Below are 23,442 nucleotides of genomic sequence, written 5' to 3'. Positions count from 1 at the left end.
GTATGTGGAGATCAGCATTCTGGGGCCTTGTAGGCCTTCCAGCGATGGTGTCTGATGGGCTCTCTGCCTAACTGTGTGCTCTCTCTTCCTACAGGGCTTATGTGTCACTCTTCATGCGGCATTTATGTGAGCCTGGGGCAGATGGGGCAGAAACTTTTGCTGATGGTGTCCCTCGTGAAGGCTTGTCTCGGCAGCATGTTCTTACTAGGATTGGTGTCATGTCCTTGATTCGCAAGAAGGTGCGCCCCAAGCCTGTTTTCATTTGTAAAGATTTCTAGAGGAATTGGGGGCCAATAAGGAAGTAACCTACAGCTGGAAATGATTCTTTAACTTGCCGTTCTTTGCTATAGGTTCAGGAGTTTGAGCATGTGAATGGGCGCTGGAGCATGCCCGAACTGGCTGAAGTAGAGGAGAACAAGAAAATGTCTCAGCCAGGGTCACCGTCTCCAAAGACTCCTACACCTTCCACACCAGGGGACACACAACCCAATACTCCTGCACCCGTGCCGCCTGCTGGTATGTCTGCCTGTCATGTCATTTCTGTCCTTTTTAAAAAGTTTTGTCCTGTGCCTTTTTCTGCTCCCCTGTGTTGGAGTCTCAACAGGGTAGTCTGGCAGGACACACAGCAATTTCCCTCTCAGTTTAGGAGGGCTGTCCTAAGAATAGGGCTAGCTCTTAAAGGCACGAGAGGACAATTTAAGAAGAGACAAACAGCTTGACCTCTCTGATCTAGGGCCTTCCTAACTGATTGTCTTCTATTGGTCTGCAGAAGATGGGATAAAAATAGAGGAAAATAGCCTTAAAGAAGAAGAGAGCGCAGAAGGAGAAAAGGAGGTGAAATCTACAGTCCCTGAGGTGACTGTGGAGGTAAGAGATAGGGTGACTGGATGCTATGCTATTATCTGATGTCTCTTGAGACTCAGTGTCATTTGCTTCACCTTCTGTCTTCTGTTCCTTTGAAGTGTGCACAGCCCCCTGCCCCTGCCCCTGCCCCTGCCCCTGCTCCTGCTCCTGCTCCTGCCTCTGCCCCTGAGGATGAAAAGACTCCTGCCGAACCTCCTGAGGGAGAGGAGAAAGTGGAAAAGGCAGAGGTGAAGGAGAGAACAGAGGAGCCTATGGAGATGGAGCCTAAAGGTATATATATATATTTACATATTTGTATTTATAAGCACTCCAGGTTGTTGTGTATTTCTTGACCTTTGTGCTTGTGGAGTATTAGGAAGAAGTGATACACCTGGGACCCTTGCTTCTAAATTATCCCCAGCCTCTTATATCTTTGAAACTACCCATAGCAGTGTAGATGTGTAACACCGTTGCAGTTGTGTGGGAGCCAGAGTTTCTTTAGGGTGTTCTCAGTGTCCTCTTCTCTCTAGGTTCTGCTGAGGCGGAGAAAGTGGAGGAGAAGTCCGCAATAGACCTGACCCCTATCGTGGTGGAAGACAAAGGTTGGTGTATAGAGACTAAGTTTGTGTTAAAACCAGAAGCAAGCACAGAACCCACACCTATTACTATAGACATTTTGTTCCAAGATAAACAACTCAGTTAGATAGCTGGCTAGTGATGACCCCTTTCCTGGGTCTGGGAGAGCTGAGTGTGCAGGGAGAGGGAGACAGACAGAGCATCCAGTGCACAGACAAGGCTATAGTTCTGACACCTTCCTTTGTCATACCCTGTAGAAGAGAAGAAGGAGGAAGAAGAGAAAAAGGAGGTGATGCTTCAGAATGGAGAAACCCCCAAGGATCTTAGTGACGAGAAGCAGAAGAAAAACGTCAAGCAGCGCTTCATGTTCAACATTGCAGACGGGGGTTTTACTGGTATGGGAATGGGAACCTGAGGTGAAGTCGGCCTTCTTGCCAGAATTCAGTGTGTAGAGGGACTTTGGGCTCTGTGTCTGGGAGCAGAACTGCAGAAGCATACTGAGATGGATCGGGACCGGGGACAAGAATAACTACTTTGTGGTTTTTGTCTTAGGGTTTTTTGAGACAGGGTCTTACTATGTAGTCCTGGCTGTCCTGGGACTTAGTATGTAGAATATGGTGTTTTGTTTGTTTGTTAATTCTCAAGGTGTTTACCTTCTTTTCTACTTTAACCTTCCTCTCAATTCCTTCTCAGAGTTGCACTCCCTTTGGCAGAATGAGGAACGGGCAGCCACAGTTACTAAGAAGACTTATGAGATCTGGCACCGCCGGCATGACTACTGGCTGTTGGCTGGCATTATAAAGTATCCTTGCCTGAGTCAAGACTGGGGTCTAGGTGCAGGGATCTGAAGGTTTTAGCCTGAGGTTCCTGTTTGCTTGTTTTTCCTGAGCCCTTTCCCAACAGCCACGGCTATGCCCGATGGCAGGACATCCAGAATGATCCACGGTATGCCATCCTCAATGAGCCTTTCAAGGGCGAAATGAATCGTGGCAACTTTCTAGAGATTAAGAATAAATTTCTGGCTCGAAGATTCAAGGTGAGCAGAGTGCGACAAATGTGACCTGAAGGTCTCTGCTGAAGACTCTGTAAGGAGGATCTGTATGTGTATATAGGTTTTGTCTGCATGCATGTTTGTGCACTGTGTCTGTGCCTGATACCTACAGAGGTCAGAAGAGGGCATCAGATCCTCTGGGATTGAACTTACATAAGTTGTGAGCAACCCTGTGCATACTGATTACTGAATCTAGGTTTTCTGCAGGAGCAGCTAGTGCTTTTAACCCAGAAATCTTCCCAGCCCTGTAGTTTGTGTTTTTGTAGACTTAGAGGCTGAGTGAGGCAGGCAGATCTCTCTGATTTTGATGCCAACCTAGTCTGCATGGTCAACTTTGTCCAGGCCAACTGAGGTTACATAGACCCTGTATCAAACAAACAAAACAAAAAAACAGCAAAAGAGACATACAGAGTTGAAATTTATTGAGCTGTATAAGAGTTGTAGCTGGCCGGGCGTTGGTGGCACATGCCTTTAATCCCAGCACTAGGGAGGCAGAGGCAGGCAGATCTCTGTGAGTTGGAGGACAGCCTGGTCTCCAGAGCGAATGCCAGAATAGGCTCCAAAGCCACACAGAGAAACCCTGTCTCGAAAAACAAAAAACAAAACAAAACAACAACTAAAAGAGTTGTAGCTATATCTTATGAGTGACACAGTTCAGTGGGTTTGATGGGGAACTCTGTAGGTTGGGGTGTTCAGCAAAGTTAGGGAGGGATTGAATTGCATCCCTGAGGAGGTAGGGCTGTGAGTAGGCTAGGGTCCCTTTTTTCTGGGTCACAGCATTTGTATGGATAAAGGGAAGGCTGGGTGCAAAGAGAAAATTCGGACTGAATCCTATTTTCAGTATTCCACTGAGAAAACCTCATTCAAGTATTCAGGTATTTATTGAGTATATCTTGTATGTAGACATCAAGTAAGATACCATGGAAATATCTCCTCAGCTGAGTGTGTTTGAGGGGAAAAAAAATGTGTACTTATAATGTATACCTTTAGGTGTTATATATTAAAGAGTGAGTTGCACCAGGGACCCAGGAACAAATAAGCGGGGTGTCTGTTTTCCAGCATTAGTTTCACACAGATGACAGAGTGTGTGTTAGGGGGAGGAGGCTACCAAATGTCCTAAGGAAGTTGTACAGGGCAGCTGGGGAGAGGTAACTCATGAAGGACTTTGAAAATCTTGGTAGATGCAATAGAGATATTTATTGGGTAGGATCAGAGGGACCTATAGAAAAAGACTTTTGGGGGCCTGGAGAAATGGTTCAACATTTAAGAGCACTGGGTGTTCTTCCAGAGGTCTTGAGTTCAATTCCCAGTGACCACCTGGTCACCGTCTTCTGGCCTTCAGGCATATATGCAGACAGAACACTGTATACAAAGTAAATAAAATTAAAAAAAAAAAAAGATTTGTGATGAGTAGTGGTGGGAGGTAGGTTGGGATGAGGTTAAGAGCTAGAGGCAGTGCTTAGTGGGCCTTATGGATGGCCTCTGCAAATCCACGGCTCTGTCATTGAAAACAGTGGGAATAAAGGACGCATAAATCAGTTACAATAAAATCTCTGCTTGTGGATGCTCAAATGGCTATTTTATGTAATTTTCAAAAAGTAGCATGTGTTTTATTTTTTTTTTTACTTTCCCCACAGCCATTTATCTATAACATAAAACTTCATTCTTAACTCTTGAGCTATACCAAAACTAGCCACGAGCAAGATTTGGTCCCTGGACCAGAGTTGACCAACTCGAGTGCTGAGTTTGATGAACATAGTAAGATCCAAAAGTAACTGAGTGAGCTTGAGTCAGTGGGAAAGGTGCTCATGTCAGAGCAGAGAGAAGCTTGTTTAGTTTTGAGATATTTAGTTTGAGGAAAGTTGCTTGGCATTTCTCACAAGTTAACACCTCTTCACCTACCTTCCTTACCACTGCCCACCAATGGGATCCCAACCCTCGGTGTGTGTCAGGCACATTGAGGGGCATCTGTTAGTGGCACAGCAAAGAGAGAGTTTTTAAAAGAATGGCAGCAGTTAGATGTGCTGGCACATGTCTGTTATTTCAGTATCTGGATGGGGAGGCAGGAGGATCAGCACTTCATTGTTGTCCATCCTTATTAAATAGGCCACAGTTGGACCTGTCTTAAACAATTCTTCCTAAAAGCCAAGGCTAAACCTTTAGAATGCTTATAACCTGGGGAAGGGGGACTGAGTTGGTGAGGGAGACACAGTATATAGACTAGAAGTAGATGCCTATTTGGGCATACATTGGTACATCTTGACTGACATGAATCATATGAAAACAGGCCCATTCTCATAACATCCTTTGTCTCTAGTGGGACTGCGTAAGAACCAATGGGAACGGCATGTTGGCAGCTCATGCCTATAATTCTAGAGGTTAGGAGGCTAAAGCAGGAGGAACCCTGCCTTAAAAACAAAATAACGCAACAAAAGCCAAACCTGCTTGACAACAACAACAAAACAGTAAGGCTGAGTATGTATGTAGCTTAGTTGCACATCACTTGGCTAGGCTCTGAGTTTGATTTTTAGTACTGGGGAAAATAACCTTCAAACAATGGATACTTTTTGTAACTTAAGTGAACTAGCATTCTCAGGCAGAGGCAGATGGAATTCTGTGAATTTGAGGTCAGCATGGTCTACATAGTAAGTTCTAAGCCAGCCAACTTAATTGTTGCCTGCTACATCATGATTTCATTTATGGCCAGCCTTGAGACCTGTCTGTCTGTCTGTCTGTCTGTCTGTCTGTCTGTCTATCTATCTATCTATCTATCTATCTATCTATCTAAGAAATCCAGATAACCTGATTGATACAATTACTATCTACATAGGATAGATTACTGTTGTTGTTTTGCTGCAGCTGCAGGCAATGAAACACAACTACAAAACTTAACAAAACCCACGTGGAGTTTATTGGGGAAAGGTAGCAAAGGGACGGATAGGTGTAGGTGTTGGCCAGCCGGGAACAAAGATGGAAGGGGAAGGGGGAAGAATAGAAGAAGGGGGGCACACAGGTGAGAGGCACTGGCTTAAAAGGGAGGCCAGTTTTGAAGTCACAGAATGCTCTAGGATTGAATATCGTGATACTTCCAGAAGACTGGCAAAAAATAATGAAGACTTAAAGAGACAGCTGTATAAATTGAAAAAAGACACTGTCTGTATTAAGCTACTTGAAGAAGCAGGATCACAACAACTGTGACACAAAGCAAAACTGTGTTTGCTTTTAATCCCAGCACTTGGGCGAGTAGATCATGGCCCGTTTGGGGCCAGCCTGATACACAAGTGAGTTCTAGGACTACCCAGAGCTACAGAATGAGACCCTGCCTCAAAACACAAAGCTTATTTTTGGTAGGTGTGGTACTGGTGATGGTTTTTCTTGCCTGCAGTCCCCATCTGTTCCCAGGTATTTATTTGTAGTCTATTTGTGTGTGCCTGCCTGTAAGTGTCCTGTGCAAGTGTGTTTGGGTGTCCAGGGTGTTTGGGGGCTCTCTCTCACCACCCTCTTTCTGCTTTGAAGCAGGGTCTCTACCTAAACTTGGGGCCAGCAAGTTGCAGTGATCTTCCCTGTCTCCTCTGTCCCCCTGTGTGAGAGCTGGCATGCTTGTTACCATGGGACTGAGCTCTGAATTCCAGCCCGTTTGATGGCCTAGCAAGCACTCTCCAGTGCTGTCTGTGCCATCTGTCTAGCCCCAAAGTTGCAATGTCAAGATCAGTCTGGGCAACACAGCAGTATTCTGTTTCAATTTACCACTTGTCCCCCTTAAACCAGAAATGGTTCACATCACATTCCTATAGAGTGAGTTTGAGGCTAGCCTGGTCTACCCGAAACAATTTTTTTATTGAAACAGGGTTTCGATTTGTAGTCCTCTCTTGTCTTGGAACTAGCTCTGCAGACCAGGCTAGTCTCAAACTCACAGAGAGCCATCTGCCTCTGTTTCCTTGGGGGAGGGGTCATTTTAAGAGAGGGTCTCACTATTGTAGCTGTGGTTTGTCCTGGAACTTTCCTCTGTAGGTCGAGCTGGCCCCAAAAGTCACAGAGATCCACCTGCCTCTGTCTCAAAAGTGCTGGGATCAAAGGTGTGTGCAACCAAAGAACAAAAATAAATTCAAAATGAAATTTGTCGTCCCAATGGTTTTGAAGAGCAAAGGAAGAGCCTGGTATATAGACTTAGACATGTTCATGAATATGTGACTCAGTAGTGCTGTAAAAGATGTATACATAGAAAAATTTTGGAAGAAAATTATCAAAATGTTAACATCTCTAGCAGGGGGAGGAGAGGAGATTACCTATGGTTTAATTTGTTTCATTTTTCTAAGTTGAGTTTTTATGATTTCTCTATGAGGATCTAAAGTGTAGGGAATTGTCAAAGTGTGGACCTCCAAATGGGAAAGAGATGGTGCGCTGTGAGCCACGTTGGGGAGGGATGGAGTGGAGCAGCCGGAAGTTCTTACAGACTCTTCTTCACTGGAAGAAGAGCTGAGAAAGTGGCCATTAGTCCAACCCCTTCTCTTCTTTCTCCCTGTGCAGCTCTTGGAACAAGCCCTAGTGATCGAGGAGCAGCTTCGAAGGGCAGCTTATCTGAACATGTCAGAGGACCCCTCTCACCCGTCTATGGCCCTTAACACTCGTTTTGCTGAGGTGGAATGTTTGGCAGAAAGTCACCAGCACCTGTCCAAGGAGTCGATGGCAGGAAATAAGCCAGCCAATGCAGTCTTACACAAAGGTCGCCAGTGGCTCCCCTGCCTCCTGCTCCTTCAGCTGCCCTCTCCACTCTCCCCTCCCCAACATCCATAGCTTCTTGCTGAGGATCTTTACTTTCAAGGCAATCAAGGACAGCAGTTTTCTCTTTGAACTCTTAGTATATTGGGTTCTTGAATAATAGTGTCATCTGGGATGTTTTAGAGGTGACTTCAGGTGATTTTAGATCCCTTCAAACTCTAGACCCCTTTCAACATTGTATTTCTAATTAAAGTTAGACATTATGAGGGGTGGAGGTGAAATGAGGAAAAGGTGGGTGTCACAAAGGCAGTGGGAGACATCCAGGAAGTAGAAAGGCATACATGCAAAAGGGGAAATCTTAGACATTAAGTTTCTCAAGTGGAGGAGCACAGACACTTTGTTTCATTTGATCCCTTATTCTGAGAATAGAAACTGTAAGAAATAAAGCCCTGTGTTAAAAGTCACCTGTGATCCCACCCAGCACAGGGAGACAGAGGCAGGGGGATCAGAAAGTCATCTTCATGCTTGACTACAGTGAGTTTGAGGCCAACCTTTTTTGGGGGGGGGAATAGAAGGGATATTGAGCTAAAGGGGTTGGTGGCTTTAAAATCAGAATCAGCTAACTGTGGTGACTTAGGCCTGGATTCCCAGGTACTTAGGAGACAAGGCAGGAATGTTACCTCAGTTCAGAAATTCCAGCCCTAGCCTGGGCAACATGGGAAACAAGCCACATGGAACTAGAATGTGAGGAATAGGCTGCTCTGCCAGGCCCAGTTAAGTGAATGTCAAGAGGCAGTGGCATACCCTGGTACATGCTGGTGGGGCAGCCAGTCCTTCTAGGTTAGAACTGTGCCCTTGACTACCACAGCTCACGACCTTTTTTTTTTTTTTTTTCCCCTCTGCAGTCCTGAAACAGCTGGAAGAACTGTTGAGTGACATGAAAGCTGACGTGACTCGACTCCCAGCTACCATTGCCCGAATCCCCCCAGTTGCTGTGAGGTTACAGATGTCAGAGCGGAACATTCTCAGCCGCCTGGCAAACAGGGCACCAGAACCTCCCCCACAGCAGGTAGGACCCATATTTCAGTTGCAGCTCTTCCCACAAAGCCATGGAATTTGTACTTTGCTTGTGTCCTTGGCTTTCCTAATGGTTGCTTCCTGGGGCCTCAGGGTTACTTGGCCTCTGTTCTGACTCTGGCTGTTTTTCCCTGTAGGTAGCCCAGCAGCAGTGAAGAAAGACCCAGAGTGATGACACCACCTCCGCCACTGAGCAGTGACCTTCCTCACTCTCTCTTGTCCTGGCTGCCCCCCTGGGGGCCTGGGAGATCCTCGCCTTCCTTCTGCCCATCTTCTGAGTTGTAAAGGAGCAGCCCTGTGCACTAGGGGCAGGGAGGGAGTGAGGGACAATGGTGCCCTTCCTGCTGGAGAGACAAGCAGCAGTAGTGCGGCGCCATGTGCAAGGAGCTGCGGGCTGGCTGCCTTCTGGACCCTGGCTTCTCCCCACCGTGCGCCTGTTACAAACTGTTGTGGATTTTGCCAGGCTTGAAGAAAATGATCTGAATTTCTTCCTCTTTTTGGTTTTATTTTGTTGGTTTACTTTGTGTTTTCTCCTTTTGGGGGTTATTCAGAGTGGGCCGGGCCCCTGGGCAAGACACAGCTACCTCTGTTGGCATCTTTTTAATACCAGGAACCCAGCGGCTCCAGCCACTGAGCGGCTAAAATAAAGTTGGGGGGGAAAAAAAAGGAAAAGAACCAAAAGCATAAAAAACCACAAGTTTCTTCATGAGAATTGAAAAATAAAAGTTTCCTTGTATTTTAGTGATCTGGTTCAGTGTGGGTGAGTGTGGGTGCCAGGTGCTGCCTGCTGTGGGGAACAAGAGGCTGCTCCATCATCCCTTTGTAGGCTCTGACCTACAAATTACTCCCAGAGTCTTGCATCAAAACGTACCTGCCTGGTAGTTGTGAAGACAAGGCCAGTATGGCCACCTAGGTGCTGAGAAGCATTCTACATGGGAACATTATACACAATTATCTTTTTGAAACAGGCTGTCATCAAGTACTGCCTGCCTCTGCCTCTGCCTCTGCCTCTGCCTCTGCCTCTTGAGTGTGGGAATTAAGGACGTGTCCTACATGATCTTTTCAGTGATTGGTTTTTCCTAGTTTGTATTTTCAAGACAGGGTTTCTCTGTGTAGGTCTGGGTCCTTGAACTCCAGGCTGGCCTCCAAACTGCTTTCAGAGCTGGGATTAAAGGAGTGCACCACCACACCGGCTTACAGTTTATATATTTTTGTTTGTTTCTTTTACACGTATTTGTGGGGAGGATTAATGTGCAGGTGAAGGCCAAAGGATGACTAGCAAGAGTTGGTTCCCAAGCCCACAATGTGGGTGTGTCCCTGTAATCAACTCTGGCTGTCACGCTTGACAGCCAGCTCCAGCTCATTAGTCCACTGAGCCATCTCCTGAGTCTGGAAAGTGCAACTCTAGTACTGCTTTGAGGAAGGCCGATGCTAAGTGAAAAGGGCCAGCGAGGAGGGGAAGCTTGGCTTTAATGAAAACGTGGGGGAACGGTGAGCGGAGCCGTGGAAGCTCGCGATCCTGAGATCTAAGGCAGCTCGCAGGATGCCAGGGTGAGAGCTGCGGTTCTGGGTAGGAGCATGGCTACCTCGGGCGCCCTAAGCTGGAACCCGCGGAGAGAAGCTGACGCTCGGCGGGAGGGCAGAGTGAGCAGGAGCCCGTCGCTGCACGTTTCCCTCCCCGAGCCGCCGGAGCCGGTGATGCGCGCGTTCCTGTACTTGGTCCGTTCCGGTGCCGCCGCCGGAAGAGGCGGGGCCCTGTCCGGGCGCTTTGCGCGTGCGCGATACAATTGGTCGGCTTGCTGTCTGGCTGCTCTTCCCCGAGTGCACGTGGAGCGGGCCTTGGCTGGAGGCGACCGGCGTCCGGAGCCAGGACTAGCCAAGCGGAGGTTTCAGGTGCGTCTGCAGGATCCCGGGACGGGCTTGCGACCTGGGCCTGCCGAGGGGGCGCGGCGCGGTGCGGGGGCCTGGTGGCTGTGCCTTCAGGGGCCCATCCGGGGGCGCGAGCGCAGGTTCTGGGCCGGGCGGTGCTCCTTCCCGGGTATTGTCGCTGAGCCTAAGCCTGCGATCCCTTTCCAGCATCCACATCGCCGTCTTCCCTCGTTTTTCTTTGCTTTAGTACCATGGGGCGTAAGTTGGACCCTACGAAGAAGGAGAAGCGTGGGCCCGGCCGAAAGGCCCGGAAACAGAAGGGTGCAGAGACTGAACTGGTCAAATTCTTGCCTGCAGGTGAGGGTCGTAGGTCCCTGACCCCGCCCAGCCTTTGCTCGGTTTTATATCAGAGCCTTTTTCCGTTTGCGCGACCGCCTTCACCTGCTGCATAGATGTGACTTGTCAGAACGTAGTTATCCGTGTTGGAAGTGAGATGCAACTGGGGCACGGGTACCCCGGTGTGCGAGGAGAGGAGCCCTTTCCAGAAAAGGGGCTCTCGTGAATTTAGAAAGGTTTTGTCGAGCCTGGTTTTAGCAAGCAAGAGTTGGGAACAGACAGGCCACTCATAAGTTGTCTGGAAGAAGGGATGAAAGCCTGGGTCTGAGTCCTATGTATGGTGAGGCCCTGCTTGGGAGGAAAGACTGCAAAGAGAGTTGGTGTTCGGTTTTGGATGGAAGGTGCAGTTTAATGAAGTATTGGCCAGTCACAGGCCCATGAAAGAGGTCCTCAACGATATGGACCCAAGGTACGGCGTCTTCGAATTTTAGGGTCCTAGAACAGAGGCTTTGTCAGGAAATGGATGCTGAGGAGTCGGGTGTCTTACACACAGTTGTAAGTGGAAAGGGCCGTAACTTCTTGTAGAGTATAAAAAATAACATTAGCGAGGTCGAACTCTACTGTAGTTGACAACTGAATAAGCTGAGACTAGAGGAAAGGGCAGGAAGGGGTTTGAGGTTGTGCTGTTACCAGAGTGTCCCTTTTGGGGTTGTTGCTGAACAGGCAGACAGATGATTACTTCGTAGCCTCTACATCGTCTTTTTTTTCTTCCCCTGCTTTACTGGAGGTGATGGGAATGGAACCCAAGGCTTTTCCCATTCTTGCCACAGGCTGTCCCCTCTCCCCTCTTCCACATCTCGCCTTGACTCCTAGTAAAGTGTGAAGGAGTGATACACAGTGACTGTGCTTTGTAACCTTCTGTCTTTCTTTCCTGATCCTGTGAATGGTGGGGGCTATCACTGAACCACATCACCGGTTCCCTCTGTCACACTTCAGTTATTGTAGTGACTCTCTTCCCAGTTACAGTCCTGCTCCCATTTTGTGTGTTTCTTATAAACTCCTAATCTGCTCCTTTTTAAAACAGTTGGTGATGAGAATTTCAAGAGGCTGTCCAGTCGTGCTCGGAAGAGGTGAGTGTGGATGCCCAGGCTTAGCAGAAATTGGAGCTGCTTGAAATATGGAGGACTAGTTGTGTGTTGTCATGTTTCCTTGTTAAGGTGGGATGTGTCAGACCCTAGAGGTGTGTTCTCATGTCTTCAATTTTTGTATCTTCAGGGCAGCCAAGAGGAGGTCCGGGTCCGTTGAAGTCCCTAAGCCAAATAAGTCTCCAGGGATCAAAACGTTGCCTGGAGAGTTAGCAAAAGGTTAGTGAGAATGGGAGTTGGTTGCCGTGTGAGGAATCTTCTAGGTCCTGGATAGGGTTAAGCATTTCTAGAATGGAAGGAAAAACAGAAGGCATTTATTTATTTATTACTAAGATCTATTTTTGTTTGTTTGAAACAGGATCTCATTGTGTAGCCCTGGCTGTCCTTGGACTCACTATGTAGACCAGGCTGGGTTTGAACTCACAAAGATCCACTGCCTCTACCTCTTGAGTATGCTGCCATGCCTAGTTAAAATTGATTTTTCAGTACTTTGTGTCTGTTTTATGTGTGTGAGTGTTTTGCCTGCATGAATGCCCATGGAGGTCAGAAAAAGGCATCAGATCCCCCCAGAACTAGGATTACAGGTAGTTGAGCCACCATATGAGTGCTGGGAACCAAACCTGGGTCCTTTGCAAGAGCCTTCTCTCCAGCCCTATTTTTATTATCTGTTAATTGTGTGTGTGTGAGAGTGTATGGATGTTTGCACATGATGCTGAATGCACCTGGAGGTGGTTGTGAATTGTCAGGTGCGGGCTCTGTGAACTGAACTGGGTCTGCTGAAAGACCAGTATGTACTCTGTAACTGTTACAGCATCGCTCCAGCCCCCAAAGGTCATTCTTAGGGCTAGGGAAAGTACAGGCTCCAGAGGTGTTCGGCAGGGAGTGTGATGGCCATCCAACCGATTTGTCAAACCTTCACTGTGTTCAGGAGCTGTCCAGGCTCGGGGTAAGAAGCGCCCAGCACCAACTTCTAACAGTGATGGGGATGAGGAGGAAGACTCTGAGGAAGATGGCGTGGCAAACCAGGGGGACCTGTGGGGCTCTGAGGACAGTGATGCTGACATGGTGGATGACTATGGAGCTGACTCAGACTCAGAGGATGAGGAGGAAAAGGTGAGATTCACTTCTGTGTGCTCTCAAGTAGATCTTTTGTTTGTTTCAGACAGGGTCTTGATGTATAGCCCAGGCTGGCTCCTTAACTCGGAGATCTGCCTGCCTCTGCTTCCTGAGTGCTGGGATTAAAGGCGGGTCCACCACACATAGCTTGTGTGTTCTTTAGAGATGAGGTTCCACTGTGTGGCTCTGGTTGGCCTGGACTCTGACTTCATAACCCAAGCTGGCCTCAAAGTCACAACTGTCCTACTTTGGCCTCCTTAGTGCTAGGATTACAGGTATATGCCACTAGGCCTGACTTTGAATTTTAGCCTTTTAGTCCCAGGCAGGCTTAGAATATGTAGTCTTCCTGCCTTGGCCTAAAGGTCCTGCTTCTCTGTCTTTCTGTCTCAGTGCTTAAAGGTTTGAAAGCACCCCCCACACAAACCCCTATTTTTCAAGATAGGGTTTCCCCATGTTGCCCTGGCTGTCCTGGAATTTTCTCTGTAGATCAGAGAAATCCACTTGGCCCTTCCTCCTGAGTGCTGGGACTAAAGGCAGAGAGGGAGAGAGGGGAGGAGAGGGCGAGAGACCATGGCAGGTGAAAATGAAGATGTAAGAGGGTAGATACTTGGATACCCTGATAAGAGTAAATACACACACATTTAAAATTTTTTAAACATTTATTTAGTATGTGTGTACACATACATACACGTCATGGTGTGAATATGGAGATCAGAGAACAATTTTGGGGGGGTGGTCTTTTCTTCCACCACGAGGGTCCCAGGGGTTGAACTGAAATTGTCTGCTTGGCAGCAAGCGCTTTCACCAGCTGACCCTAAGTATTTTTTAAATTTTGTCTAGTTGTGAGTGTGTGAGTGCAGACATACACACACGCAGAGCACACAAGTGGTGGTCAGAGGAAGTTTTTCAGGAGTTCTTCCACTGAGTTGTCTGGCTGGCCCTGTGTATTTACTCATTTAATTTGTGTGTGTGTTGGGGACGGATGCTATCCTGCTGTGCTCAGGTGTTCTTTTGTTTTGTTTTTTGTTGTTTTTCAAGACAGGGTTTCTCTGGGTAGCCTCAGCTGGCTCTATAGACCAGGCTGGCCTTGAACTCAAGAGATCTGCCTGCCTCTGCCTCTCTCGTACACACACACACTCCCTCCCTCCCCAACCCCAGAGCAGTTGTTGCAGGCTGAAGTAATAGAGCACTCATCTGGTATATGAGGCCTTGGTAGTTCCAAGCCCTGAAAAGAAGTTTTCTTCCAGGTGGAACGGGTCAGGCACCCAGGTGTTCAAGAGCAGCCTGGATGGTATAGTAAGACCTGTCAAAAACTTTCTTTTTATCGTTTATTGTTAGGGAGGTGGTATATAACGAGGATAAAGGTTTGTTTACGGGGTGCCAGTGATTATATGACTAGGTTGTATGTTTATTTTAGAAGCTTCAGTAATCTAAACTTGTATAATGTATAGCACTGCCCTCTACAGAGAGCATCATAAAGGCCAAACACAGGAAAATGGGTCATAGCTCATACATATGATGAATTAACGTTGGCTGTTGTGTCTGTGAAAATACTTGACACACAGGGTCTCACTATGTAGACTAGATTGGCCTTGAACTCACCGGGATCTGCCTGCCTCTCACATTCTAAGATGAAAAACATGTCTGGCACTGGGCAGTGGTGGTACACCCTTTAATCTCAGCACTCGGGAGGCAGAGGCAGGAAGATCTCTGTGAGTTTGAGACCAGCCTGGACTACAAGAGCTAGTTCCAGGACAGCCTCTAAAGCCACAGAGAAACCGTGTCTCAAATAAAAACCAAAAAAAAAAAAACCACGTCTGGCCTCTAGCTAGAACTTGGGTGGAGAGATGGATCAGTGGCTAAGAGTACTTGCAGGGGACCTAGGTTCAGTTCCTAGCACTTGGTGGACTGATCACAGCTGCCAGTAACTCTTTAAGTCCAGGGAATCTAAGGTCCTCTGATGGCTTCTGGGCATCTACACTCATGTGCACATGCTCACACATCGATGCTCAAATACACTTGCAGTTAAAAGTAAAGTAAAATCTTATCCAGGCTTGGTGGCAGGCACCTTTAATCCCCTTCCTTACTCAAGAGGCAGGCGGGTCTCTTACGTTCAAGGCCAACTTGGTCTACTACAGAGCTAGTTCCAGGACAGCATACTACACAGACAAATCCTGCCTCAAAAAAAACTTGCAAGATAATATGTAGAGTAATTTAAGAAAAAAATATGTGAAAGCAAGGCCCAAGAACACATGTTCTTTTTATCTATGAGGTATTTCCAGTTTTGTTTTGTACCTCAGGCTGGTTCCAAACTCCATGCTTGGCCTTGGCCTCCTGAATGCTAGGGTATAAATGTGCGTGACCTTGCCTTTCTTCACACCCCATATCCGAATCAAAAGAAATATGGAGCCAGGCATGGTAATCCCCACACTTGGGAGACTAAGCAGGAGGGTTGCCATGAGTTTGAGGCCAGCCTGGACAACAGAATAGGGTTATCTCAAACAAACAAACAAACAGACGAACAAACAGACGAACACCTGAAGCTGGAGAGAGCTCAGTGGTTAAGAGTACTTGTTGCTCTTACAGATGATCAGGGTTTGACTCCACAGTGTGCATGACTGCCCCAAACCATCTGTAACCCCAGTTCTCTGTGTTCCAGTGTCCTCTTCTGGTCTCTATGGGCACTGCATGCATGTCATGTACACAGATAGACCTGCAGACAAAACACATAAAATTTAAAAAATAAAGGACCTGGAGAGGTGTTAAGTCAACCTGAAGTTAAGTGCCCTGGCTGTTTTTGCAGAGGACCTGGATTTGGTTCCCAGCACCCACATGGTGGCTCACAACTGTCTGTCATTCCAGATCAAGGGAATTCAACTCCCCTGGTTGGTCTCCAAGGGCTTCTTTCTGCACAGACATTCTGGCAAAATACCCACCATACCCATACATCTTTTAAATCAATAAAATAAAAATGTAAAAGTAAAAAACCCTAATATTAAAAACTAAAAAGCTGGGTGGTGGTGACACACACCTTTAATCCCAGCACTCAGGAGGCAGAGGCGGGCCAGCCTGGTCTATAGAGAGTTCTCCAGAACAGCCAGAACTGTGACATGGAGAAACCCTGTCTCAAACTAAATAGGAAAAAAACGTAACATAGCTTCTGTGTCAAATCTTGCTTGTGTCTTTAGCTTCTCTTTGCTTCTGAGAGACTTTTAGATTTATGGGAAGGGCACATGAGACAGGATGACAAAGAACAGCCCTCATCAGCAGCCCTTGTCTCTTTGCAGTTGTTGCCCATTGAAAGAGCTGCTCTGAAGCAGAAGGCCCGGGAAGCTGCTGCTGGGTGAGTTGGCAGCAGCTGCGGGGAGGAAGATTTGAGGAAGGAGGGTGTCTGTTTTGACTTGAACCCCTGTACCTGGCCTTGTTTCTAGGGGCCAGTGGAGTGAAGAGGAGACTGATGAGGAGGAAGATGGTCCCCCTGCGCCCCGTCCCTCAAAGGATGATGAGGCGGAGGGGGGTTTGCAGATTAATGTGGACGATGAGGAGGCCTTTGTGCTGCCCCCTGCTGAGGAGATGGAGCAGGATATCCTTCAGGACTGCAGAGTGAGGGTGGGAGGAAGGCACTGGGAGAGAGAGGGCTTTCTTAGACTTGAGGGCTTTCTTAGACTTTCCTTAATGGGCCCACATGCCCAGGCTCCAGACCTGCAACGAGTTCACAAGCGGATCCAGGATATAGTGGGGGTGCTTCGGAATTTTGGGGCTCAGCGGGAAGAAGGGCGGTCTCGATCTGAGTATCTGAATCGGCTTCAGAAGGATCTGGCCACTTACTATTCTTACGGAGACTTCCTGCTGGGCAAACTCATGGAGATCTTCCCACTGTCTGAGGTACCGGCCTGCCTGCCAGTCTGTGCTGCTGCTTTTCTCACCTTTGTAGGGTGTGAAGGCACCAGCCCCCCACCCCCCCAAGTCTGAGCTCCATGGTTGTCTTGACTCACTCCCTGATGCTCCGTGTCCGTTGCAGTTGATAGAGTTCTTAGAAGCTAATGAGGTACCCCGGCCAATCACCCTTCGCACCAACACCTTGAAAACCCGTCGCAGAGACCTTGCTCAGGTGAGGAGTCGGTGTCATTTAATTCAGGACTGGACCAACTTTTACACACCCGGGGATCACCCTGCCTAGTTGTGGCTGGGTGGGTTCTTCAGTCCTAAGTATGTCTTGTTACAAGTGTGGTCCCAGCAGGAAGCTGGGAGAGGCCTGCTCCCTGTCTGGTAGACTCTGGGCCTAGGCCACTGTAGAGTAGGACCTTGTCTTTGCCACCTCTGCTGCCTGTGACTGGAGTGAGACATCTGTGTCAGGATGAACAGCTGCTGCCTTCGTTTTTTGGTTTTTTTTTTGGGGGGGGGAGGCTTTGAGACAGGGTTTCCCTGTGGCTTTGGAGGCTGTCCTGGAACTCGCTCTGTAGACCAGGCTGGTCTCGAACTCACAGAGATCCTCCTACCTCTGTCTCCCCATTGCTGGGATTAAAGGCGTGCACCACCAAACCAGCTGAAGAGCTAAGGAGTTGGAGGAGGGTCACCAAGAGGCTGGGAAAGTGATTCTTGTCCCCAGTGAAACATTATACACAATTTTAGTCTTACCCTAGGTTAAAGACTTCGCTTCTTGTATGTTGTTTTTTTGTTTTGTTGTTTTGGTTTGTTTTAAAGATGTTTTGTGTGTGTGTGTGAACGTTCACTGTGTTACGGATTGATGTTGTAAGCTACCATGTGGGTGCTGGGATTGAATCCAGATCCTCTTCAACAGGGATGGTTGCTGAGCCATCTCTCCTGTTTTTTTGCATATTGTAGTTTTTACATTATTTAACAGGAGATGATAGTCTGCTTGTGTGGAATGTACTTGACTGAGTTAGAACCCTGGGATTAAAAAGTGGGGAGTGGGGCCTAGGGGCTGGGGATGAGGCTCAGTGCTAGAGCACTTGGCTTTAGCCTGCACAGGTCCTGACCACAATCCCCAGTTGGGGGTGTATGGCTGGATCTGGTAGTTGACACCTATAATCCCAGCACTGTGAGGTTGAGGTAGGGTAGCTCAGGCTACATGGCAATAGCCTGTCTCAAGTCAAAGGGGCTTAAAGGACAAGGGCTAGAGTAACTCAGTGGTTCAAACTCTATAATAAAGGACTTTGGGTCCATCCATCCCTGAACTGGAGGCAAAGGGGTATGGATGGTCTGAGGAGGAGAGGCTCCACCGGCTGTTGTGTGTGAGTGTTCTTGAAGTTGTGGTGACATGGACTTGCATAGACCAGGCTCTCATGCCTGGCTCTTTTCTGGGTAGAATATATATATGGTTTTGACATCTTTATTTATTTTATTTTTCCAGGCTCTAATCAATCGTGGAGTTAATCTGGATCCCTTGGGAAAGTGGTCCAAGTCTGGACTTGTGGTGTATGATTCTTCAGTGCCTATTGGTAAGTCTCTCCTGTTGGTAAGTGTGCCCTTCTGTTCCATCCATGTGCCAGCATGTCACACAGTGGTCCTCTTTTACAGGAGCTACTCCCGAGTATCTGGCTGGGCACTATATGCTTCAGGGAGCCTCAAGCATGTTACCTGTCATGGCCCTGGCACCTCAGGAGCATGAACGGATCTTAGACATGTGTTGCGCTCCTGGAGGGAAGACCAGCTACATAGGTACGAGAAGGGCAGGCTGGGTGGCTGTCGTCTGCATGTTTTAGAAAGAATATAGGGTTGGTGACCTTGAATGAAGCTGATCCAGCTTGTTTCTGGGGCTTAGGCTCTAGGTTCAGCTCTGTTGTTTAACCCTCTATCTGACCCTGGCTGACCTCTAGGTAGTAATTGTGCTTAGGTTGGCTATTACTGTGCTTGGCTTTAGAAGGTAACATAACATAATGCCTTTAGAAGCCCTTGGCACTTTGATCTGGTGTGGTAATGTAAGCCTGTAATTCCGGTACTCCAGAGGTGGTGGCAAGAACACTAGATGTTCAAGACTGGACATGGCTATATGAGATCCTGTCTCAGAAAGGGAAAGAAATAAAAGTAATTTTGTATGTAAGGCCAGAAAGCTGGTCATCTAAAGTGAAGCTCTGTGGGTCTGCCTAGTCCCCACTGGGGTGTCCAGGCTGGATAGGCAGGGAGGAGTTGGCCTTGCAGGGGTAAGACCTGGCTTATGTGTTCTGGGTTGGAGGGTAGGTAGCAAGTGTGAGGCAGAGGAGCTGCTGCTAAGCTCTGGTACTCCCCTCCTCCTGCCCACAGCCCAGCTGATGAAGAACACAGGAGTGATCCTCGCCAATGACGCCAATGCTGAGCGCCTCAAGAGTGTTGTGGGCAACCTGCATCGTTTGGGAGTCACCAACACCATTATCAGCCACTATGATGGACGCCAGTTCCCCAAGGTGGGCCTCTTGTCTTTCCTGAGGCTTCAGGGTACCTTGCCCTTGGTGATTGGCTGTGTTTTAGCACTGGCCTTAGGAAATTAGTAGTGCTGGTTGAAGTAAGCATCTGTCTGACTTTTCCTTTTCCCAGGTGGTGGGGGGCTTTGACCGAGTGCTGCTGGATGCTCCTTGCAGTGGCACAGGAGTCATCTCCAAGGACCCTGCTGTGAAGACGAACAAGGTGAGGGCCTGGTGGTGGGATTGACTGAGAGGCCGTTGGCTGGTCTTGTGGGGCTGGAGTGTGGGAGTCAGAGAACACTGGTAGGCAGCTGCTCCCTTCCTTCCTCGGCTGTTTTATGACATCTCCTCTTCTGATTCTCTCGGACAGGATGAGAAGGACGTCCTGCGCTGTGCCCATCTTCAGAAGGAACTGCTGCTTAGTGCTATTGACTCTGTTAATGCTGCCTCCAAGACCGGGGGCTACCTGGTCTACTGTACCTGTTCCATTACGGTGAGCTCTGCAGGACAGGCAGATGAGTGGAGGCTGGGGGGAGGGGGGCCGTTTGACTCTAGGAACTCTCTCAGATCCGACTCAACTTCATTCCTTCCTGCCTTGTCTTTCCCACACCCAGGTGGAAGAGAATGAGTGGGTGGTAGACTATGCTTTGAAAAAGAGGAATGTGCGGCTGGTGCCCACTGGCCTGGACTTTGGTCAGGAAGGGTTTACCCGCTTTCGAGAAAGGCGCTTTCACCCCTCTCTGCGCTCCACCCGACGCTTCTACCCTCACACTCACAACATGGACGGCTTCTTCATTGCCAAGTTCAAGAAGTTTTCCAATTCTATTCCCCAGCCCCACACAGGTAATTTGCTCTGCCATTCTCCCCACCATCACCACCTTTGCTTTCCCGGTCTTGTTTTTGAGAGAGGGAGAAAGGACACATGCGTGCGTGTGTGCCTGTGGTGGAGGTGTGCTCCATTGCATGTCTGGAAGCTAGAGCTCAGGTCAGGCTTGGCCTCTATTCTCCACCTTATTTTATTACATTTTATTTATTTTATGTGTATGTGGTAGTGGGGGGTGGGCATGTTCATGCCACAGAACACCCATGGAGGTCAAAGAATAACTTTTGGGAGTTCTATTTTCCACTATGTGGGTCCTGATCAAACCCAGGCTCGGCGGCAGGTGCCTTTACCTACTGGGCCCACCCCACTTTAAAAAAGTTTTTTTTGGGGGGGCGGGCGTTGGTGGCGCACGCCTTTAATCCCAGCACTCGGGATGCAGAGGCAGGCGGATCTATGTGAGTTCGAGGCCAGCCTGATCTCCAGAGCGAGTGCCAGGATAGGCTCCAAAGCCACAGAGAAACCCTGTCTCGAAAAAAAACAAGACAAGGTTTCTCAACAGTCCTAGCTGTTCTGGAACTCACTGTGTAGTTCAGGCTGGCCTCGAACTCAACAGACATCCGCCTGCTTCTGCTCCCTGAGTGCTGAGATTAAAGGCGTGCGCCACCAACGCCCGGCTCAAATAATATTTTACATATGTATTTGTTCATTCATGTAATGTGTTTTAGGTCAAGTCTTGAATTCCTCCCCTTCTCTGCCACCCCACCCCTCAGTCCATTTAATGTTGATTGTATGGGTGGGTGTGGGACTGTCTTCTGGAGCATGGGCCTCATTCCTTAAGCCCAACTCCGCTCCCAGCAGCTATCAGTTTCCAGGAGCTCCTAATAGCATTTCATTTACCCCGCCCCCCACACCACACCACACACATACACACAGACACCTCACTTGGAACAGGGACAGCTGGGGTCTGCCTGCGGTTCTGACTCCCAGCTCTTTCTCCCTGGGATGCCAGGGATCCGAACTCAGGTCCTTGTGCTTCCTTAGCGGGCACCTCACCCACTAAACCATCTCCCACCTGCCTTCCACTTTTCCAGAGGCTGCAGTATGACGAGGGGGATGCTTGGATGAGACCCTGTCACCCAGCCTCAGGTGTCCTTGAGCCTGTTTGAACAGGCTAAGATAGATGGGCCTTTTGTTTGTTTGTGTAGCCCAAGTGCATTCCCTTTGCAGGCTGTGGTTTCTTTGGCTTCCTGGCTGGGGTCCTTGAGTCCAGCCCTGGTGGCCCAGCATCTCTGCACTGGGTCGGCAGGCTCTGCAGCACTCTGGGCAGTTCTCCCAGCCTGACACTAATTGCACTGCTTGCTCAGCCATCTTGATGCTGGCCTGTATCTTGGGAGGGTGGAGTATTCTGGAACAGGACTGGGAGTCTTGGGTTGGTTGGAAGATGGCAAAAGGAGCATCCGAATACAGCCTGTGATTTCTAGGTTGCGTGTGTGTTTGTTTGAGTAGCTGCAGAGCCAGTGGATGCCAGGTAGTGTCTGTTTCTGCTCTGCACTCTAGCCCTCTCTCCCCTTTAAACAGTGTTCCTTACAAAACTTACCATAGAGCAAAAACTTTAAGAAACAGCATGTTTCTTAAAGGCAAAGGCAGGTGAATCTTTGTTAATTTGAGGTCACACTGGTCTCTTTGTAGTGAGTTCAAGACCAACCAAGGCTACATAGCAAGATCCTGTCTCAGAAAACCCTGAGAAATAGGAAGTTTTGCTATAACTGCAGTATGTATGTGATATTGTTCTCATTGATACTTACTAGCTGTTTTCTGGTTGGGTTTGCTGTCGTCCTTCCTGCGTTGCATGAAGATCCACGATGGAGAAAACCTGTCTACTGGGATTTAAAAAATAAGCTGGGACTTTGACCTACCATCATCCCCTTAGACTGCATGGAACCTGGAACTTCTTTTATCTTCTCCTTAGAGTTTCTTGCTACATACTGCCCTCAAGGGGGCGCAGCTTCCTATGAAAACATCTTGGCTTGAGAATAGGCAGTGATCCTTTAACAACAGGGCACTTTGTTAGCACATCCTAATGTGTGGGATTCTTGGTCCAGAGGGGGCAAAATAAGCCTCCTTGTTTTTTCCTTTATTTCTTCTTCCTTCCTTTTTTCTTTTGTTTTTCAAGACAGGGTCTTTCTACTCTGGCTGTCCTGGAACTCACTCTGTAGACCAGCCTGGCCTCAAACTCAGAGCCACTCGCCTCTGCTTCCCTAGTGCTGGAATTAAAGGCATGCCCCACCACCACCCAACAGACTCCTTGTTTCTTAATGGTCAAACTATCTCTTTAATCTTTACCACAGGAAATGTGGCAGCAGCCATCCCTTCGGAGCCTGAGCTGAAGGATCAGGCCACTCCCTTGTCTGAGAACAGTGGTCAGCCCACCAAGGGAGCTGGTGGGGCGGCAAAGGCAAAGCAGCAGCTGGGGAGACAGCAGCATCCCAGAAAGCCCTTCCAGAAACTGAATGGCGTCTCCAAAGGGCTAGGTGCAGAATCCACTGCACCTTCTGTCCCAAAGGCCCAAGTGTCTGCCCGGCCCCAGGAGAGCAGTCAGCCTGATGGAAAAGCCGCAGTGATCAGGAAACCAAAAATGGCTAGGAAGCTAAAGCAAAGGGGACCCAAATCCAAGTCCTCCAAGGAAGCTGCTCTCCCAAAGCAGAAAGCCCCTCCCAAGGGTGTGGACTCGGAAACACCTGTTGTGCCTTCACCCTCTGAGATTTCCCCAGGGCTTAAGGACTGTGGTCTTTCCCTGGGGAAAACCAAAAAGATTGAAAAAGCAAAGCAGCAGTTACCAGATCATCCTGCCAAGACCAATGCCTCCCTAAAAGAGGATGATGCCCCCAAGGGACCCCAGGTCCCCACTGGGTCACCCCACGGTTCCACCAGACCCCCACCAACGAAAAGGAGGAAATTTGTGAAGAAGGGCAGCAGCCAGCCTTAGACGGACTTGGAAACTAGACTGTGCTGGTTCTCACATTGTCTCTGGATTGGAATTCTTACTTCCTGCAATGATGGTCTCCCCACTGTGCATACATATGAAATTTAATATACATATTTTCACCCCTAATCACTGTTGTGTTGTTTTAGGGTGCTGGGTATTGTCAATTTGTAGGAAGGTGGGCCTGCGATCGATGCTCTTGCCGGAAAATTGAATGATGGTTCAATATAGGTCAATGATAGGCTCCTTCCATTTCTTGGTCTCCTAGGGAAAAAACCACAGAATCAAATCTAGGGTACTGGGGACAAGGAGATGGCAGGGATGAAGGGAAGTTTTCCACTGCTGGTGCCCCTTAGGTACCAGAGGGCCTGGAATCGTAGGCAGTGGCTAGTTCCCCGGGGAAGGGCTAGTCGGCTTCCTTCTAGTGTTGACTCCACAGACCCGGAAAGGTCCAGGGCTAAGCCTCTAATTAGGATCTTTCATTGGCTTCCTCTAGTCCCGCC

General features: G+C 48.4%; 2 protein-coding genes and 1 non-coding gene across 11 annotated transcripts in view; all 3 read left to right on the top strand.

The window, feature by feature from the left end:
* Positions 1-9,007, top strand: part of Chd4 (chromodomain helicase DNA binding protein 4) — a 35,657-nt gene extending 26,650 nt beyond the window's left edge. For 3 of the 8 annotated variants that reach the window (XM_027428295.2, XM_027428296.2, XM_027428292.2), the window contains exons 30-40: positions 95-239; positions 351-516; positions 770-867; positions 963-1,134; positions 1,374-1,445; positions 1,677-1,814; positions 2,113-2,221; positions 2,323-2,455; positions 6,998-7,196; positions 8,095-8,258; positions 8,404-9,007. In XM_027428295.2, the coding sequence (XP_027284096.1) occupies positions 95-239; positions 351-516; positions 770-867; positions 963-1,134; positions 1,374-1,445; positions 1,677-1,814; positions 2,113-2,221; positions 2,323-2,455; positions 6,998-7,196; positions 8,095-8,258; positions 8,404-8,421 (1,414 nt within the window). In that variant the 3' untranslated portion in view covers positions 8,422-9,007. The remainder of the gene's footprint in view (positions 1-94; positions 240-350; positions 517-769; positions 868-962; positions 1,135-1,373; positions 1,446-1,676; positions 1,815-2,112; positions 2,222-2,322; positions 2,456-6,997; positions 7,197-8,094; positions 8,259-8,403) is intronic. The other 5 variants (XM_027428290.2, XM_027428297.1, XM_027428294.1 and 2 more) reach the window with 3 other exon arrangements.
* On the top strand, positions 560-696 carry LOC113836947. The gene has a single exon (XR_003487472.1).
* Positions 9,008-9,999: 992 nt separating the features above from the next.
* Nop2 (NOP2 nucleolar protein) lies at positions 10,000-23,068 on the top strand. 2 transcript variants are annotated; one of them, XM_027428301.2, is made up of 16 exons: positions 10,000-10,159; positions 10,383-10,492; positions 11,556-11,601; positions 11,747-11,835; positions 12,545-12,729; positions 16,020-16,075; positions 16,164-16,315; positions 16,418-16,617; positions 16,754-16,843; positions 18,107-18,194; positions 18,274-18,414; positions 18,997-19,136; positions 19,267-19,356; positions 19,504-19,626; positions 19,748-19,976; positions 22,305-22,942. In XM_027428301.2, exons 2-16 carry the CDS (start codon positions 10,387-10,389, stop codon positions 22,940-22,942), a joined length of 2,373 nt encoding a protein of 790 aa, XP_027284102.1. In that variant the 5' UTR covers positions 10,000-10,159; positions 10,383-10,386. The 2 variants fall into 2 exon arrangements, with proteins under 2 accessions (XP_027284102.1, XP_027284103.1); XM_027428302.1 differs by lacking the exon at positions 10,000-10,159 and having other exon boundaries at positions 10,387-10,492; positions 22,305-23,068.
* Positions 23,069-23,442: the final 374 nt, after the last annotated feature.

The sequence above is a fragment of the Cricetulus griseus genome, chromosome 8 (assembly GCF_003668045.3).
Source record: "Cricetulus griseus strain 17A/GY chromosome 8, alternate assembly CriGri-PICRH-1.0, whole genome shotgun sequence".
Classification (NCBI taxonomy): domain Eukaryota; kingdom Metazoa; phylum Chordata; class Mammalia; order Rodentia; family Cricetidae; genus Cricetulus; species Cricetulus griseus.
The sequence above is the reverse complement of the archived record's forward strand: the minus strand, read 5'-3'. Positions and strand labels throughout refer to the sequence as shown.